This window comes from Acipenser ruthenus, chromosome 20 (assembly GCF_902713425.1).
Source record: "Acipenser ruthenus chromosome 20, fAciRut3.2 maternal haplotype, whole genome shotgun sequence".
Classification (NCBI taxonomy): domain Eukaryota; kingdom Metazoa; phylum Chordata; class Actinopteri; order Acipenseriformes; family Acipenseridae; genus Acipenser; species Acipenser ruthenus.
In genome coordinates, this window is record NC_081208.1 from 13,092,008 (window position 1) to 13,109,609 (window position 17,602).

Consider the following 17,602-nt stretch of genomic DNA (forward strand, 5'->3'; position numbering starts at 1 on the left):
AGCTCCCAGTTTACACCGATGAAAGAAATTGCCCTAACGAGGACACAAGTACCTTACCATTGGCCTCCACCTGTGAACCATTAAAGTTGCTGTCACATTTTCTGGATAAAAACCCAACTGTTGAAGGATCATTGGTCAGGCTGTGAATCTGAAGGAAAATGAAGACCAAAGAGCATTCTACAGAAGTTAGAGATAAAGTAATACAAATGCATAGATTAGGGAAAGGGTACAAAATAATATCCAAGTGTTTGGATATCCCAGTGAGCACAGTTGGATCAATAATCAGGAAGTGGAAGCTGCATCACACCACCCAGGCACTGCCAAGAAAAGGCCGTCCCTCAAAACTCAGAGCTCAAACAAGAAGGAGACTTGTGAGAGAAGCCACAGAGAGGCCAACAATCACTTTGAAGGAGCTACAGAGTTCAGTGGCTGGGAGTGGAGTAATGGTGCACCAGTCAACCATATCAAGAGCTCTGCATAACACTGGCCTGTATGGGAGGGTGGCAAAAAAGAAGCCGTTACTCAAAAAGTACCATCTGAAAGCACAACTGGAGTTTGCCAGAAAGCATGAGAGTGACCCAGCTGCGATGTGGCAAAAGGTTTTGTGGTCAGATGAGACCAAGATAGAGCTTTTTGGCCAAAACTCAAAGCGCTATGTGTGGCGCAAACCTAACACTGCCCATGCCTCAAGACACACCATCCCTACAGTGAAGTATGGTGGTGGCAGCATCATGCTGTGGGGATGCTTCTCATCAGCAGGGACTGGGCATCTTGTTAAAATTGAAGGAAGAATGGATGGAGCAAAATACAGGGAAATACTGCAAGAGAACCTGCTTCAGTCCGCTAAAAAACTGAAGCTTGGGAGGAAATTCACCTTTCAGCAGGACAATGATCCCAAGCACAAGGCCAAAGCAACATTGGAGTGGCTCAAGAACAAAAAGGTGAATGTCCTACAGTGGCCCAGTCAAAGTCCTGATCTCAATCCCATTGAGAATCTGTGGCACTATTTGAAAATTGCAGTCCACAAGCGTCGTCTAACCAACCTGAACAACCTGGAGCAAACCTGCCAAGAAGAATGGGCCAAAATCACTCCGACACTGTGTGCAAAGCTGGTACATACTTACCCCAAAAGACTTAAAGCTGTTATTGCAGCGAAAGGTTGCTCTACCAAATATTAATGTGTGGGGGTTGAATACTTATGCAAGCAAGATATTTCAGTTTTTTATTTTTCTTAAAAATATTTCCCAACATAAAACCAATGTCACCTTACAATAATTGATTTTGAGTTTCAGTGTTTTAAAAAAAAATATATATATATATATATATATCATTATTCTCATTATTGTTGTTGTGATGTGTTTGAAGTACTGTGTTTTTGTTTTATTTACATATGTTTTAAATGTTCATTGTACCCATCGGTCCTTTGGCAATACTTGTAAAAAATCAGTCATGCCAATAAAGCAACTGAAATTGAAAATTGAAACTGAGAGAGAGAAAGAGAGAGGAGAGAGAGAGAGGAGAGAGAGAGAGAGGGAGGGAGGAGAGAGAGCTGGAGCGGCACACAGGCTCTGACAGTATTTCCGTTCACTGTGGCCAGGGGGCGCTCACACAGTTCAGTAGGGTACAGGAACCTCCCCGCACAGCCAGGCAGGGGCTGTGGATGATGGGTGTGAGTGTGAACCAGTGCAGGGTCTCTCTGCACCCTCCATAGGCTGTGGTAGAAGGTTGGCAGCACAGACACGTCCTCCCTGCTGCTGTCTGTGAGGAGCAGTGCTGTATCCACCCCCGTGGAGCAGGGCGCAGGCCAGCGGTCTCCATGGCACAGAGTCAGGACTGTACCGCAGCCTCTGGACAGTCTGTAGCCAGAAGGCAGCGACTCTGCTGGTGATGTGGATCAGGCCCTGCCGCCCCTCCTCCCGGGACAGGTACAGCACGACCTGTAGCAGCCAGTCCCAAAAGACATCCAGGAGCACCCTCTGCACCTCTTTTAGCACCCCCTGTGGTGGCTCCACAAACACCAGCCCGTGCCACAGTGTGGAGGCCACCCCGCACCTCCTCGAGCACCCCCTCCCAATTGTTCCGCTCGCTGTCCTGGTCCCCCATGTGGACCCCCAGGTATTTAAAGCCGCCTTGTCTCCTGTGCAACCCAGCTGGCAGGTCCGGGACCCCGCAGCCCCTCCAATCCCCCACCAGCAAGCCACAGCTCTGTCCAGTCTTGGCAGATGACATTGACTGGAAGTCTCTCAGGGCGGTGCAGATTCTCCTGTCGTCCTGCCTCCCCCCCGCCCCCACCAATGACCACGATGTCATCAACGTATGCAGACACTTTAACAGCTGTCATGGGACACTGTGGGAAGGACAGTGCATTGATTAGCCAGCAGCCTTACCACCATGAAGTCTGATCTCGTCAGATCTCAGAAGCTCAGCATGTCTGGGCTTGGTCAGTACTTGGAAGGGAGACCTCCATGGAAAAACAGGGTTTCTGCTAGAAGTGATGTTGGTGGACCAGTAGGGGGCACTCTTCTCTCTGAACCAGAAATCATAAACCAATGACCCAGCATGGTGACAGGGAAAGTTGTGCTGCAGGAGATGTCGTCTTTCGGATGCGCCATTAAAACCGAAATCCTGACTATAGTACTTGTGTGGTCATTAACACTAGAAGTCCCGCGGCAGTCATTTTGGCGGTTTTCGGTTTTAAAATTTTATTTTCTCCAGTCGTGTAACACATTTGGGGCTGTGCGTTCGTGTACCTTTCTGTCCGTATGTATTAAATATTCTCACAAAGCATGAAACATGGGAGTGCAGAAATAAAGGAGTGTAAAAGGACTCACTTACTCGGGTTCGTTGCCCCTTTAAAAACTTGACCCAGCACACAGAAATTGGATTTTATCAGCGCGGTTGCGCTATATTTTTAATAAACACAAAATTAAATAAAATACACAAAACAAACACCTAGCTCTTTCTGAGCACTAACTACACACGCAGGAACCTAACTATCACAGGACGGCTAAACCGTTTCCCTGTTCCACACACTTAACCATACAGGTTTGCACCGTACCTTTCTCCGGGACTGCTAGGAAGCAGAGCACTCCTTTCTGCCTCCTTCTCTTTAGCAGCCTCGAGCAGACTGCTTGCTCTCTTTTTAAACTCCGCACCTGGGCCTAATTTCCAATAGCGCCCAGGTGCGGATGATAATTAACAATAAAACAATTAAACAAAACAATAAGACAATTAACAAAACTGATTAACTGAAAAAGCAGAAACAATCAAACAAAAAGGTGCATTTCTTTCGCAGGGAGGTTTTAACCCCCTCCCTGCTGTCTCTCACAACCCTCTATCTCACATATCCCCCCCCTTGTCTTTACAAGACACAGGCCACGAGACGGCCACCTCCTCCCCTAAAACATAACCACCCACCCTCAAGTCCACAAATGTCCCTTCTTGCCCTCTTCCACGGGCAGGCTTGAGGGTGGATCGGTCCACGTCCCGGCTCAGCCAGGTAGGGACCGCGCACCGGCGACAAGGGGACCCAACGGCTCAACAGGGGCGACCGGAGCGTAGACCGTGGCACTGGAGGATGCAGCAGTGGGCAGAGATCTTCCCCTGGGAACCGGCGCAGTGATGTCCGATCACCCAGGGGAAGCGAAGCAGCGAACAGGGGTAGCAAAAGCGACGTCTGGCAGCAGCCCAGCGACGTCTGGGTGCTCGGGAAGAGCGGAGCAGGGAACCAGGGGAAAAGCTGTGGCCAGTGCTGCACACTCCTGGGCTCAAGGTCCAGCGCAGGAAGGTCCGGGAAGACCGGCCGGGTGTCCTGGAGCAAAGGGTGAGGGACTGGACGCAGCGGTGCCGGACTGGACCGTAGGGGCGGTGGTCGGGGCTGTGGTGGAGGTAAACTTTTCACCTCCCCCCTGGGCTCCGGAAGCGGCGGCTCCTCCCCTCTGGGCTCCGGAAGCGGCGGCTCCTCCCCTCTGGGCTCCGGAAGCGGCGGCTCCTCCCCTCTGGGCTCCGGAAGCGGCGGCTCCTCCCCTCTGGGCTCCGGAAGCGGCGGCTCCTCCCCTCTGGGCTCCGGAAGCGGCGGCTCCTCCCCTCTGGGCTCCGGAAGCGGCGGCTCCTCCCCTCTGGGCTCCGGAAGCGGCGGCTCCTCCTCTCTGGGTTCTGGCAGCGGCAGCTCCTCCCCCTCTGGCTCGGGAGGCTGCGGAGCTCCGCTAGCCTGCTCTCATTCCAGGATTAACCGCTCCAATTCTGTTGGCTCCCTCCTTTTCACTGGAGCCAACCCCATCTCTCTCTCCCATCTCTCATTTCGCTCTCTTTGAGCGGCTGTATTTTTATTGATCTTCTCGATCAGTTCCCATAAATCCATATTTCTCTGGGTCGTAGGGGCGCCCACACTCGCTGCCACCATATGTAAAAGGACTCACTTACTCGGGTTCGTTGCCCCTTTAAAAACTTGACCCAGCACACAGAAATTGGATTTTATCAGCGCGGTTGCGCTATATTTTTAATAAACACAAAATTAAATAAAATACACAAAACAAACACCTAGCTCTTTCTGAGCACTAACTACACACGCAGGAACCTAACTATCACAGGACGGCTAAACCGTTTCCCTGTTCCACACACTTAACCATACAGGTTTGCACCGTACCTTTCTCCGGGACTGCTAGGTAGCAGAGCACTCCTTTCTGCCTCCTTCTCTTTAGCAGCCTCGAGCAGACTGCTTGCTCTCTTTTTAAACTCCGCACCTGGGCCTAATTTCCAATAGCGCCCAGGTGCGGATGATAATTAACAATAAAACAATTAAACAAAACAATAAGACAATTAACAAAACTGATTAACTGAAAAAGCAGAAACAATCAAACAAAAAGGTGCATTTCTTTCGCAGGGAGGTTTTAACCCCCTCCCTGCTGTCTCTCACAACCCTCTATCTCACAGGAGATATATTACATTATACCTAAAAGCCCCGGGAGCAGTCACATTGACGGCCACACAGAAAACAACTGTATTGTGATTATACAGAACGGTGTTCAATTTTATTATTTTTATTTACCTGTCCGCAATGCGTTTAGTTGAAATCAGATTAGTCTCTGCTCTCTGCCTCAGTGAATGACTATGACTGTGGTTAGTTCTCCAAGATGTTTGGGCCGACCTACCTGCCGAGTTCCTTCAAAAACTGTGTGCAAGTGTACCTAGAAGAATTGATGCTGTTTTGAAGGCAAAGGGTGGTCACACCAAATAAGGATTTGATTTAGATTTTTCTTCTGTTCACTCACTTTGCATTTAGTTAATTGATAAATATAATCTATTAACATGTCTATTTTTGAAAGCATTCTTACTTTACAGCATTTTTTCACACCTGCCTAAAACTTTTGCACAGTACTGTATATATATATATATTTAAATATATATATGCTTCGGTTGTTCAGATGTTTATGTGACGAATTACATCCGACTGTTTCTTCGTTTGTTATACTATTTACAGTGTTTTGAATACAGTCGTCAGAAAGACATCTGCGGGGCTTCTAGGTATGAGTATATCTCCGGTCCTTCTAGTGTTAAAGATCCCATGGCACTATTCAAAAAGAGTAAGGGTGTTAATCCCGGTGCCCTGGCTAAAAAAGGCTTTCTCAATCTGGCCTTCCTAAATTTCCCCCTGTAAGTTTAAGTATTCCTCACTTCCCCAAAATATCTGCTGTGCAGTGAGCTGCTGGCTCTAAAATGGCTGCGCACATCACCCAAGTGCACTTCAGTGAGCCCCTTCCTTCATGTACAGCGCTTTGAGATGCTTCGGTATGAAAAGCACTATATAAATGTAAGTAACTATTATTATTAATCTAACTCTGCACAGCTCGTGGATGAGGGGCTCGATGGCCAGAGAGTACAGCATCCCTGACATCGAGATGTCTTTCTGCACAGGGAAAGGGGTGCTCAGCCCGCCATTGATCTTCATCACACTGTGAATGTCACTGTAGAGCACACGAGTCACAGGGCTGAACCCAAAGGCCCGCATGGTCCTCCACAAATACTGATGGTCAACCCTGTCAAAGGCCTTTTCCTGTTCTAGTGTCTATGCCAAATAGCCTGGAGACTGCCAAAATATCCAGAATTAGAGACACATTGTTGAATACTGACCTGTTGTGCACACAGCACGTCTGATCAGAGTGTACCACAAACCCCATGACCTCCCTCAGTCTGCTGGGCACACAGCATGTCTGATCAGAGTGTACCAGAAACCCCATGACCTCCCTCAGTATGCTGGGCACACAGCACGTCTGATCAGAGTGTACCACAAACCCCATGACCTCCCTCAGTCTGCTGGGCACACAGCATGTCTGATCAGAGTGTACCAGAAACCCCATGACCTCCCTCAGTCTGCTGGGCACACAGCACGTCTGATCAGAGTGTACCACAAACCCCATGACCTCCCTCAGTCTGCTGGGCACACAGCACGTCTGATCAGAGTGTACCACAAACCCTATGACCTCCCTCAGTCTGCTGGGCACACAGCACGTCTGATCAGAGTGTACCAGAAACCCCATGACCTCCCTCAGTCTGCTGGGCACACAGTACGTCTGATCAGAGGGTACCACAAACCCCATGACCTCCCTCAGTCTGCTGGGCACACAGCATGTCTGATCAGAGTGTACCAGAAACCCCATGACCTCCCTCAGTCTGCTGGGCACACAGTACGTCTGATCAGAGTGTACCACAAACCCCATGACCTCCCTCAGTCTGTTGGCCAGAGCTCTAGACAGCAGTTTATAATCAGCAGACAGCAGGGCTACAGGTCTCCAGTTATCACTATGAGTTTCTTGTAAGAATGTGACGTTTAAAGGTTAAAAAGTGGAACAAAGCAGAAAGGCAATACAGAAAACCAGAGACAGAAAAAGATAATTCCTTTCCTAATCATTGTGATCGACCTTATGGGGACCGGCCCTGAGTTTGCTTTGCTTGCCGATGACCCAGAGGTGAGAGAGGACTCAGTAAAGCCTCCCTCGCCGTCGCTATCAGACCTGGAGGACCATTCAGTAACTGTGCTGGCAGCTATCATCAGCCCCTTCCCCCCCGCTGCTTCAGCACTGTCTCCTGCCTGCTCTCCCTGGCCACTGGTGCTTGCAACATGACATGCAGCCCACTATCTCCCTCTGTCTGTGAGCTGGGCTGGTCAGCCCTTCTGCCTCCCGCCGCGGCTGCTGCCCCCCAGCCCCACTCCCATTGCTCCTCTCTGCAGTCTGTATCTCACCTGTCCAGGCAGCTCTCCCACACATCCAGCAGGGGATCTATCTGTATTTCACCTGTCCAGGCAGCTCTCCCACACACCCAGCAGGGGATCTATCTGTATCTCACCGGTCCAGGCAGCTCTCCCACACACCCAGCAGGGGATCTATCTGTATCTCACCGGTCCAGGCAGCTCTCCCACACACCCATCAGGGGATCTATCTGTATTTCACCTGTCCAGGCAGCTCTCCCACACACCCAGCAGGGGATCTATCTGTATTTCACCTGTCCAGGCAGCTCTCCCACACACCCAGCAGGGGATCTATCTGTATCTCACCGGTCCAGGCAGCTCTCCCACACACCCAGCAGGGGATCTATCTGTATATCACCTGTCCAGGCAGCTCTCCCACACACCCAGCAGGGGATCTATCTGTATCTCACCGGTCCAGGCAGCTCTCCCACACACCCAGCAGGGGATCTATCTGTATCTCACCGGTCCAGGCAGCTCTCCCACACACCCAGCAGGGGATCTATCTGTATCTCACCGGTCCAGGCAGCTCTCCCACACACCCATCAGGGGATCTATCTGTATTTCACCTGTCCAGGCAGCTCTCCCACACACCCAGCAGGGGATCTATCTGTATTTCACCTGTCCAGGCAGCTCTCCCACACACCCAGCAGGGGATCTATCTGTATCTCACCGGTCCAGGCAGCTCTCCCACACACCCAGCAGGGGATCTATCTGTATATCACCTGTCCAGGCAGCTCTCCCACACACCCAGCAGGGGATCTATCTGTATTTCACCTGTCCAGGCAGCTCTCCCACACACCCAGCAGGGGATCTATCTGTATCTCACCTGTCCAGACAGCTCTCCCACACACCCATCAGGGGATCTATCTGTATTTCACCTGTCCAGGCAGCTCTCCCACACACCCAGCAGGGGATCTATCTGTATATCACCTGTCCAGGCAGCTCTCCCACACACCCAGCAGGGGATCTATCTGTATCTCACCGGTCCAGGCAGCTCTCCCACACACCCAGCAGGGGATCTATCTGTATCTCACCTGTCCAAGCTGGTTTGCAGGTCGGTTTCACCTCGATCTGCACCTCGCTGTCCTGCGCCGCACGCTTTTTGCCGCAGTCGTACGCCGTGACGGAGAAACGATACAAACGCTGCCGGCGGAAATCAAGAACCTCCGAGTTCTTAATGTTACCTGAGAGAAGGGGGGAGGGGAGACAGGGGAGAGCATGTAAAAAAGTCAATAACTGCATTCACTCTTTCTTTGATCACAGTCCTACTCTACCGATTAAAATATTAAAAAATCCAAATGTGTTTCAAGGTGTTTGTCTTCAGTACTATTGTGTTCATCAGCAGTGCAATAGAAATACCGCTGCAGAACAGAGATTTCAAAATGCAAGTGCATAGAGGGCTGGTGTTCCTTTTATCCTCTGCCTTGTCTACTGTGTTTGCGTCTTTTTTGTTTGTATTGCTTTTCCTGCATTGTTTCATTAATATTTGTCTATGTTTTTATTCATCTGAAGCACTTTGCGGCAATTTTTATTGTGAAAGGTGTTATATTAAAAATAGAGATTATTATTATTATTATTATTATTATTATTATTATTATTATTATTACAGACAGACACTGAGATACACACACACACACACATACTACTCACACACACACACACACACACATACACACAGTCAGTACCATCGTTGTCGATGGTGAAGGGCATGTTGGGAGTGAGGATCTCGTAGAAGCAGATCTGGCTGAACTGCGGGGAGCAGTCTGCATCGATGGCCTCCACTCTGAGGATCCTGTCGTACAGCCGGCCCTCGCTCACCGACACCTGGTACAGGCGCTCCACGAACACCGGGGCGAACTCGTTCACGTCATTCACTCGCACGTGCACTGTGGCCCTGTGAGAGGGAGAAAACAAGCAGCCTGTGTACAAACACACCTCACAGCATTGCACCTTGAGTATGCCTTGAGGGTGTGCTCTTTCTCTCCTCTCTCTCTCCCCCTCCCTCTGTATCTCCCTTCCTCTCGCTCCCCCCTCCCCCTCCCTCTGTATCTCCCTTCCTCTCTCTCCCCCTCCCCTTCCCTCTGTATCTCCCTTCCTCTCGCTCCCCCCTCCCCCTCCCTCTGTATCTCCCTTCCTCTCGCTCCCCCTCCCCCTCCCTCTGTATCTCCCTTCCTCTCTCTCCCCCTCCCCTTCCCTCTGTATCTCCCTTCCTCTCTCCCCACCTCCTCCTCTCCCCCTCCCCTTCCCTCTGAATCTCCCTTCCTCTCTCTCTCCTCCATCTCTCCCTCTCCCCCTCCCTCTGTATCTCCCTTCCTCTCTGCCCATCTCTCCCTCTCCCTCTCCCCCTCCCCCTCCCTCTGTATCTCCCTTCCTCTCTCCACATCTCCCCCTCTCCCCTTTCCCTTCCCTCTGTATCTCCCTTACTCTCCCTCTCCCCCTCCCCTCCCTCTGTATCTCCCTTCCTCTCTCCACATCTCCCCCTCTCCCCTTTCCCTTCCCTCTGTAGCTCCCTTACTCTCCCCCTCACCCCTCTCCCCCTCCCTTTCCCTCTGTAAATAGGAGGCACTTTTTTACACAGAGAATTGTGAGGGTCTGGAACCAACTCCCCAGTAATGTTGTTGAAGCTGACACCCTGGGATCCTTCAAGAAGCTGCTTGATGAGATTCTGGGATCAATAAGCTACTAACAACCAAACGAGAAAGATGGGCTGAATGGCCTCCTCCCGTTTGTAAACCTTCTTATGTTCTTATGTTCTTACTCTCCCCCTCACCCCTCTCCCCCTCCCTCTGTATCTCCCTTCCTCTCTCTCCTCCATCTCTCCTTCTCCCCCCTCCCCCTCCCTCTGTATCTCCCTTCCTCTCGCTCCCCCTCTCCCCCTCCCTCTGTATCTCCCTTCCTCTCTCTCCCCATCTCCTCCTCCCTCTGTATCTCCCTTCCTCTCTCTCCCCCTCTCTCCCCCTCTCTCCCCTCTCCCCCTCTCACTCCTCTCTCTCACTTGTGTGATTTCTTGCTGTTGGTCCCATCTGGCCCCTCTCCACAGTCATATGCCTGGATGGTGAAGCTGTGCTCCCTCTGAGCCTCGCAGTCCAGCGGCTCCTTCGCACGGATCAGCCCCTCCCCCGTCGACTTGTCCAGCACTACGGCCTCGAAGGGGACACTGCCCCCTCCACCGTGCACCCGGAATCCACACACCTCACCTGGGGAGAGAGCGGGGAGGGGCAGGGAGAGGGGGAGAGAGAGGGACAGGGACAGGGACAGGGAGAGGGAGTGGGAGAGAGGGACAGGGAGAGGGAGTGGGAGAGAGGGAGAGGGAGAGAGGCAGGGAGAGGGAATGGGAGAGAGGCAGGGAGTGGGAGAGAGAGGGAGTGGGAGAGAGGGAGAGGGAGTGGGAGAGAGGCAGGGAGAGGGAGTGGGAGAGAAGGACAGAGAGGGGGTGGGAGAGAGGGACAGGGAGAGGGAGAGAGGGACAGAGAGAGGGAGTGGGAGAGAGGGACAGGGAGAGGGAGTGGGAGAGAGGGAGAGAGGGAGAGAGGCAGGGAGAGGGAATGGGAGAGAGGCAGGAAGAGGGAGTGGGAGAGAGGGAGAGGGAGTGGGAGAGAGGCAGGGAGAGGGAGTGGGAGAGAGGGAGAGGGAGTGGGAGAGAGGCAGGGAGAGGGAGTGGGAGAGAGGGAGAGGGAGTGGGAGAGAGGCAGGGAGAGGGAGTGGTAGAGAGGGGGAGTGGGACAGAGGGACAGGGAGAGGGAGTGGGAGAGAGGGACAGAGAGAGGGATTGGGAGAGAGGGAGAGGGAGTGGGAGAGAGGCAGGGAGAGGGAGTGGGAGAGAGGGAGAGGGAGTGGGAGAGAGGCAGGGAGAGGGAGTGGGAGAGAGGGGGAGTGGGACAGAGGGACAGGGAGAGGGAGTGGGAGAGAGACAATTACACATTCATAAGAACTGGAACAAGTTAATCTCAAACTCCGATGACACTGGACTGCACACTGAGACCCAGAGAGGCCTGACAATGGCACACTGGAATCAAAGGACGAGGAGACTGGCACCACTACTGCTCTACTGCAGAGCCAGCCTCCTGTACAAACTATCAGACAGCAGAGCCAAGAGGGCAGACACTGGCACCCTGTTCCACTGGCACATCCCAGCCCCAATCCTCACAGTGCGGGTGATTTTTCCACTGGCTGTTTGTCGAGTGAATGTGCCTGAGAGCCGAGTGGGGGGGGGGGGTTCATGATTGTTGTCAGAACGTTGCGTCAGTCAGTACACTTGAGGAAGATGAACATCATGGCCTCCAGCGAGTCGGAGGAGAGAAAAGTACAAATTACTGCTCTCTCTCCTCTTAGCATTCTTCTCCTCTTTACGTAATCAGACCATCATTGCATTTCAGTTGTATTCAATAAAGGGATCGTCCCAAATAATCATCAATTACAGCAAGCGTACGCAGTGGGTTCTTCTTCAAGACCCCCAAATCATACCTAAAAAGGCTGAGTCGTCAGTGCAATCTCCAGAGAGTCGTCAGTGCAATCTCCAGAGAGTCGTCAATGCAATCTCCAGAGTCGTCAGTGTAATCTCCAGAGAGTCGTCAGTGCAATCTCCAGAGAGTCGTCAGTGCAATCTCCAGAGTCGTCAGTGTAATCTCCAGAGAGTCGTCAGTGCAATCTCCAGAGAGTTGTCAGTGCAATCTCCAGAGTCGTCAGTGCAATCTCCAGAGAGTCGTCAGTGCAATCTCCAGAGAGTCGTCAGTGCAATCTCCAGAGTCGTCAGTGTAATCTCCAGAGAGTCGTCAGTGCAATCTCCAGAGAGTCGTCAGTGCAATCTCCAGAGTCGTCAGTGTAATCTCCAGAGAGTCGTCAGTGCAATCTCCAGAGAGTCGTCAGTGCAATCTCCAGAGAGTCGGTCAATGCAATCTCCAGAGAGTCGGTCAGTAGTTAGAACTCATTAGATGTGAGTGTATGTTTGTAAATCCTTTGGCGGCACCACCTGCTAAAATCAACTAACGGGTGCTGTTTTGTGCAGCAATGCTAAGAACACAAGCTGCCCTATTCCTATACAGGAGACTCCCGTCGGGGGTCCATCCCAGTCACAGTGATCTCAGCCACACAGGAGCGCTGGATTAGTTATTTCAACCAAAGGACCACAATTTTCCTGCAGGGTGCTTTGGGACCCGATGATATCCGAAAAGTTTAAGGAACATGAAATATCAGACTTTCACAGAGACAAGGTGTGAAAAAGATTGCTGGGCTGGGCTGTTTACCCATTAATGTGCTGCAAGAACTGTAGTGTAAATTGGGTTTGGGTCATTCAAGTTCCTTGCTCATCAAGGAATGTCTTTTAGAAGCTATGACAATCGTGATGCCAGAGCAGACAGACACTGAACCCAACGAAAGGGAATGGCTACACTGACGAGACTCCATCCCAAAGAAGGTGATGGAATCTTATTCATGCAACTCAAGGAGAGGTAGTTTCACAAGCTCTGGGCAGCCCATTCAGACTGATTGCAGCTGGAACCACTGATATAAGTACATGCAAGCCGTTTCATGAAACCTGCAGTCTGTACACAAAAACTGTAAAGTGTTTTTTTACAATGCGCCTGACACTACTGCAGAAGCTGTGTTAGTGTGTATTAAAGAGGCACTATTGTGATTGAATGTATCTCTGGAATGTGGACAGGTGATTGCTCCAATGGTCTCTTGTCAGGTGTGCAAGTCAGGAGTCCTGTTTGTTCACTGCAATACCCATGCACTGGACCCTGTGCTGCAAGAGGGGGGCCGGGAGGTGCGTCTTGTTCAGGACGTTTCAGTTACTATGGGAGAATCTCCCGAGTGTAAGAACGTGTGCTGATTTGTGTTTGTCTGCGTGGAAGCGGTGTGCAGTTTTGCAAGTCTGTGCCACACTAGCTGGTCTGTTTGGACAGTGCCAGTCTCACAGGTTTGTTCTGCTTATACTGAGCTTCCTGGAGACAAGAGCAAAGACGGCTGGGCTTTATAAACACACTAAAGACGTGGCAGGACAGACCTGGTGTGTCTGTGAAGCTGCAGTTATCTGGACCTTGCGAAAGGGGAGCCAGAGAGCTCTAGTGTTGATGCAGTGCTCTTGGAACACTGGAATCTGTCAAATGAATTGCAGAACAAATACATGTACTGAGACAGGATGATTAACACAATGAATTACTGTGCTGCCAAGCACAATCTAAAGATTCCACAGCCAAAAATGAGGGTCAGCAAAACAGCAGACAAACCACAGAGGCAGAAGAAGTGGTCTCTGGAACACATGCAGTGCTGTGGAAGCAGGAGTTTGAAGAACTACAGCAAGATGCACGAAGACTGCAGCCACAGGGAGACAAACCTATTGAGCCAGCCTCTCAACTTCCCCTTCCTCAACAACGGGTAAGCCCAGGCTTTATATGCAGTTAACGATGCTGGGGGATCCAGACAAAGAAAAGTCGTTCAAAACTGTGCCAGAGATTGCAGAATCTTTTGGAACAAGAGGACTTTTTAAAGAAGTTGAAAAGTTCAGAAAGCTCTGTGTTCACCAGTCTCAGCTGCAGGGTCAGAGTAATCTTTTTCTGCCCTCCGCTGCATTAAAGCTTGGGTGTGAAGCACAATGCGGCACAGCAGACCAACACAGCTTGCTCTTTGCACATCACAGTGACATTCTGGGGCTCTTACCTGTGTAGTGCAGGGTGAGGGAGGGGGCGGGGCTCTTACCTGTGTAGGGTGAGGGAGGGGGCGGGGCTCTTACCTGTGTAGGGTGAGGGAGGGGGCGGGGCTCTTACCTGTGTAGTGCAGGGTGAGGGAGGGGGCGGGGCTCTTACCTGTGTAGTGCAGGGTGAGGGAGGGGGCAGGGCTCTTACCTGTGTAGTGCAGGGTGAGGGACGGGGCGGGGCTCTTACCTGCGTAGTGCAGGGGTGCGTCCTTGTCCAGGGCGAACAGGGGCGGGTTCAGCAGCACAGTGTTGTCATTCTCCATCACGATCCCCTGGTACTCCGTCTCAATCCATGGCTTGTGCTTATTGGCTGAGGAGAGAGAATATCAGAGCAGACAAGACTGTCAGGGACACACACAGAGACAGAGAGACAGACACACACACAGACAGAGACACACACGCAGAGAGAAAGTCACACACAGAGACACAGAGGCAGACACAGACAGAGACACAGAGACAGAGAGACAGACAAACACACAGACATAGAGACACACGCGCAGAGAGAAAGTCACACACAGAGACACAGAGCACAGACAGACACACACAGAGACAGAGAGACAGACACACACACAGACAGAGACACAGCCCTTCTCGCCCTTCTCGCAGTATGGAGTAGTGGTTAGGACTCTGGACTCTTGACCAGAGGGTTGTGGGTTCAATCCCCAGTGGGGGACACTGCTGTTGTACCCTTGACCAAGGTACTTGAGCATGGGTAATTGTATGTAAAAATAATGTGATATCTGTATAATGTGATATCTTGTAACAATTGTAAGTCGCCCTGGATAAGGGCGTCTGCTAAGAAATAAAATAATAATAATAATACTCAGTTTTTGAGGACGGCCTGTTCTAGACAGATTCACAGTTGTGCCATATTCTCTCCATTTCTTAATAATGGACTTTACTGTGCTCCGGGGGATATTCAATGTATTTCCCTTGCATTCGTGCTGAAAGCTGGCTGGCTCGCTGCTTCCCGGAATCAACGACTTTGAAAAGACTGAGCCTTTCGCCTTTCTGTCTTTCAGCGGCCTCCTCCCTTCCATAGTAGGCCGCTCTTTGCATGTGTCTGTCGTGTGTGTGCAGCTGCCTGTGCAGTCACCCTCACAAGTGGTTGTCTATTTCTTCCTGAGAGTACACAGTTCCTCCATGGGGCTAGGCCTTGCCGCATCCCCGCTGTCGAGTAGACCCTGCCGGCTGCGTAGGCCCACCTCGGTGAGTCGGGCCTAGTAAACAAACAGTGTGCTCTCCCCTATACTATTTTTCTACCGTGTTTTTGCTGTCTGCTTCAACTCACCCACGGTGGCTTCATCCCCTTGTGTGCCCCTGGTGCACACTACGTGCTGACCAGGTGTGTGTGTGACCACGCGGTTAAGGTAGGCACAATTGCGTAGCGCCCCCTCCACCCCCCCCGGTACCGCGGTCAGGGAAGCCACCAAGAGGCCTATGGCAACTCTAAAGGAGTGTCTCCCAGCTCAGCCATGGAAGACTGTAACTCTGTTAGAGTTGCCATAGGCCTCTTGGTGGCCTCCCTGACTAGTGCCCTTCTCGCCCGGATACTCAGTTTTTGAGGACGACCTGTTCTAGACAGATTCACAGTTGTGCCATATTCTCTCCATTTCTTAATAATGGACTTTACTGTGCTCCGGGGGATATTCAATGCCTTGGAAATGTTCTTATATCCTACCCCTGATTGGTGCTTTTGAAGAACCTTATTCCGGATTTGCTTTGAATGTTCCTTCGTCTTCATGTAGTTTTTGTTAGGAAATGTACTAACCATCTGTGGGACCTCCCTGAGACAGGTGTATTTAACCTGAAATCGTGTGAAATACCTTAATTGCACACAGGTGGACTCCATTCAACTAATTATGTGACTTCTAAAGACAATTGGTTGCACCAGAGCTTATTTAGGTGTGTCATAGCAAAGGGGGTGAATACTTATGCAATCAATTATTTTCTGTTTTATATTTGTAATTAATTTAGAACAATTTGTAGATTTTATTTTTCACTTTGACATTATGGACTTTTTTTGTGTTGATCAGTGGCAAAAACTCCTAATTAAATCCATTTTGATTCCATGTTGTAACACAATAAAATGTGGAAAAATCCAAGGGGGTGAATACTTTTGAGAGCCACTGTAGCTCTCTATCGAGGTTTCTGGGGTTCCCTGCAATTTCATTGCTGGAAGTTGGCTTGCAACTTCCCTGGAATCAGAAACCCCGCTTCTGTGAATTCAGCTTATACACTGCACCACTGCGCTGTGTTTACTTAACAGCCTACAGCGCTTTGCGATTGCAGTCTGCTTTCTAACCTTACAGCGCTTTGCGATTGCAGTCTGCTTTCTAACCTTACAGTGCTTTGTGATTGCAGTCTGCTTTCTAACCTTACAGTGCTTTGTGATTGCAGTCTGCTTTCTAACCTTACAGCGCTTTGCGATTGCAGTCTGCTTTCTAACCTTACAGTGCTTTGTGATTGCAGTCTGCTTTCTAACCTTACAGCGCTCGCTGTTTTGTGTTTTCCTCTGCTACTGCAGTTTAAAAAAAAAAAGAAAAAAGAGACGCGTGATCCTCCACCGGACCCCGGCTCTGCCATGCCCCGCTGTGGAGTTGCACACGTTGGATTGTTTCAGACCATCTACTCGGTGGGCTGGTAAAACTAAAACAAAATCAGTTGCCATGGTGACTGCTATTTTTACCCACACAGCTTGCTGTGGAGTGTGTGTGCATTCGTTTCTTTACTGCCTTGCAGTAAGAAATAAATACATTTACTGTGAGTTGAATCCGCTGGCTTGTTTCAGCCCACATACTGGGCGCGCTTGGTCACCCGCCTGGCATGGTGAATGTGTTTCTCCCGTAGCTGAATTGCTGTGTGTGTAAGCCTCTATGTTGTCCTATTACTGTCTTTGCAGTTAGGAAAAAAAAAAAAAAGCAGTACACTTTTATTCCTGCCTAACACGCTGCAGCTCCTTGAGTCTCTGTGCTCCACCCTGTTCGCTATGCGCTGGCACGTTGTGTGACTGCAGGCGGTCCAGAACCAGGTTATCACCGCTCTGCACTGAGGTGCAGCACCGTGCGCTCCCCTGTACTGCTCTCCTGATTGCCTACCGCAGCCACTCGAGCCTGTGTATCCACCCTGGTATATGCTATGCGCTCCCGGGTTGTGTTGACTTCACACGGTTAAGGCTGGGTGCCTCTCAGTGCTTCGGCGCCCTCAGTGTTTAGATGCTCCATGCCTCAGTGCTCAGCACCACAGCATGTCAATAACACCTGCACTCGGTGCCCCGATCCTTCGATGCACCAGTACTGTATTCTACCACACTCAGTGTCCTCAGTGCTTCTGCACCCTTGGTGCCTGAGTGCTTCAATACACAGGTCTACACCCTCCGGTGTTTAAACAACACCCTTGGGGCTGTGCAGACATCAAGCATGGCTAAAGTCCACGTTTACACATCCTAGCATGGCTGAGTCATACGTGGCGTTGGGAGCCCCTGGCCAGGCAGCAGGCTCATGCCCTTGCTCTGGCCCCAGCTCAGCCGATAACGCCGGCCCCAGAGCTGACCCCGCCTGCACCAGTGGTTGCCCCAGATGTTAAAGAACCGGATTTCAGCATTGCTGAGGAGGATCATGATGTGATTCTATCACGGCCTCATGGGACGGTGGCTCCTTCCT

At 50.9% G+C, this 17,602-nt stretch overlaps 1 protein-coding gene across 4 annotated transcripts in view; it reads right to left on the reverse strand.

The window, feature by feature from the left end:
• clstn3 (calsyntenin 3) overlaps positions 1–17,602 on the reverse strand; it is a 57,255-nt gene that overhangs the window by 31,042 nt on the left and 8,611 nt on the right. For all 4 annotated transcript variants that reach the window (XM_058993516.1, XM_058993518.1, XM_058993517.1 and 1 more), the window contains exons 4-7: positions 14,128–14,250; positions 10,242–10,443; positions 8,932–9,140; positions 8,281–8,430 (exon numbers count right to left, since the gene is read on the reverse strand). In XM_058993516.1, the coding sequence (XP_058849499.1) occupies positions 8,281–8,430; positions 8,932–9,140; positions 10,242–10,443; positions 14,128–14,250 (684 nt within the window). The remainder of the gene's footprint in view (positions 1–8,280; positions 8,431–8,931; positions 9,141–10,241; positions 10,444–14,127; positions 14,251–17,602) is intronic.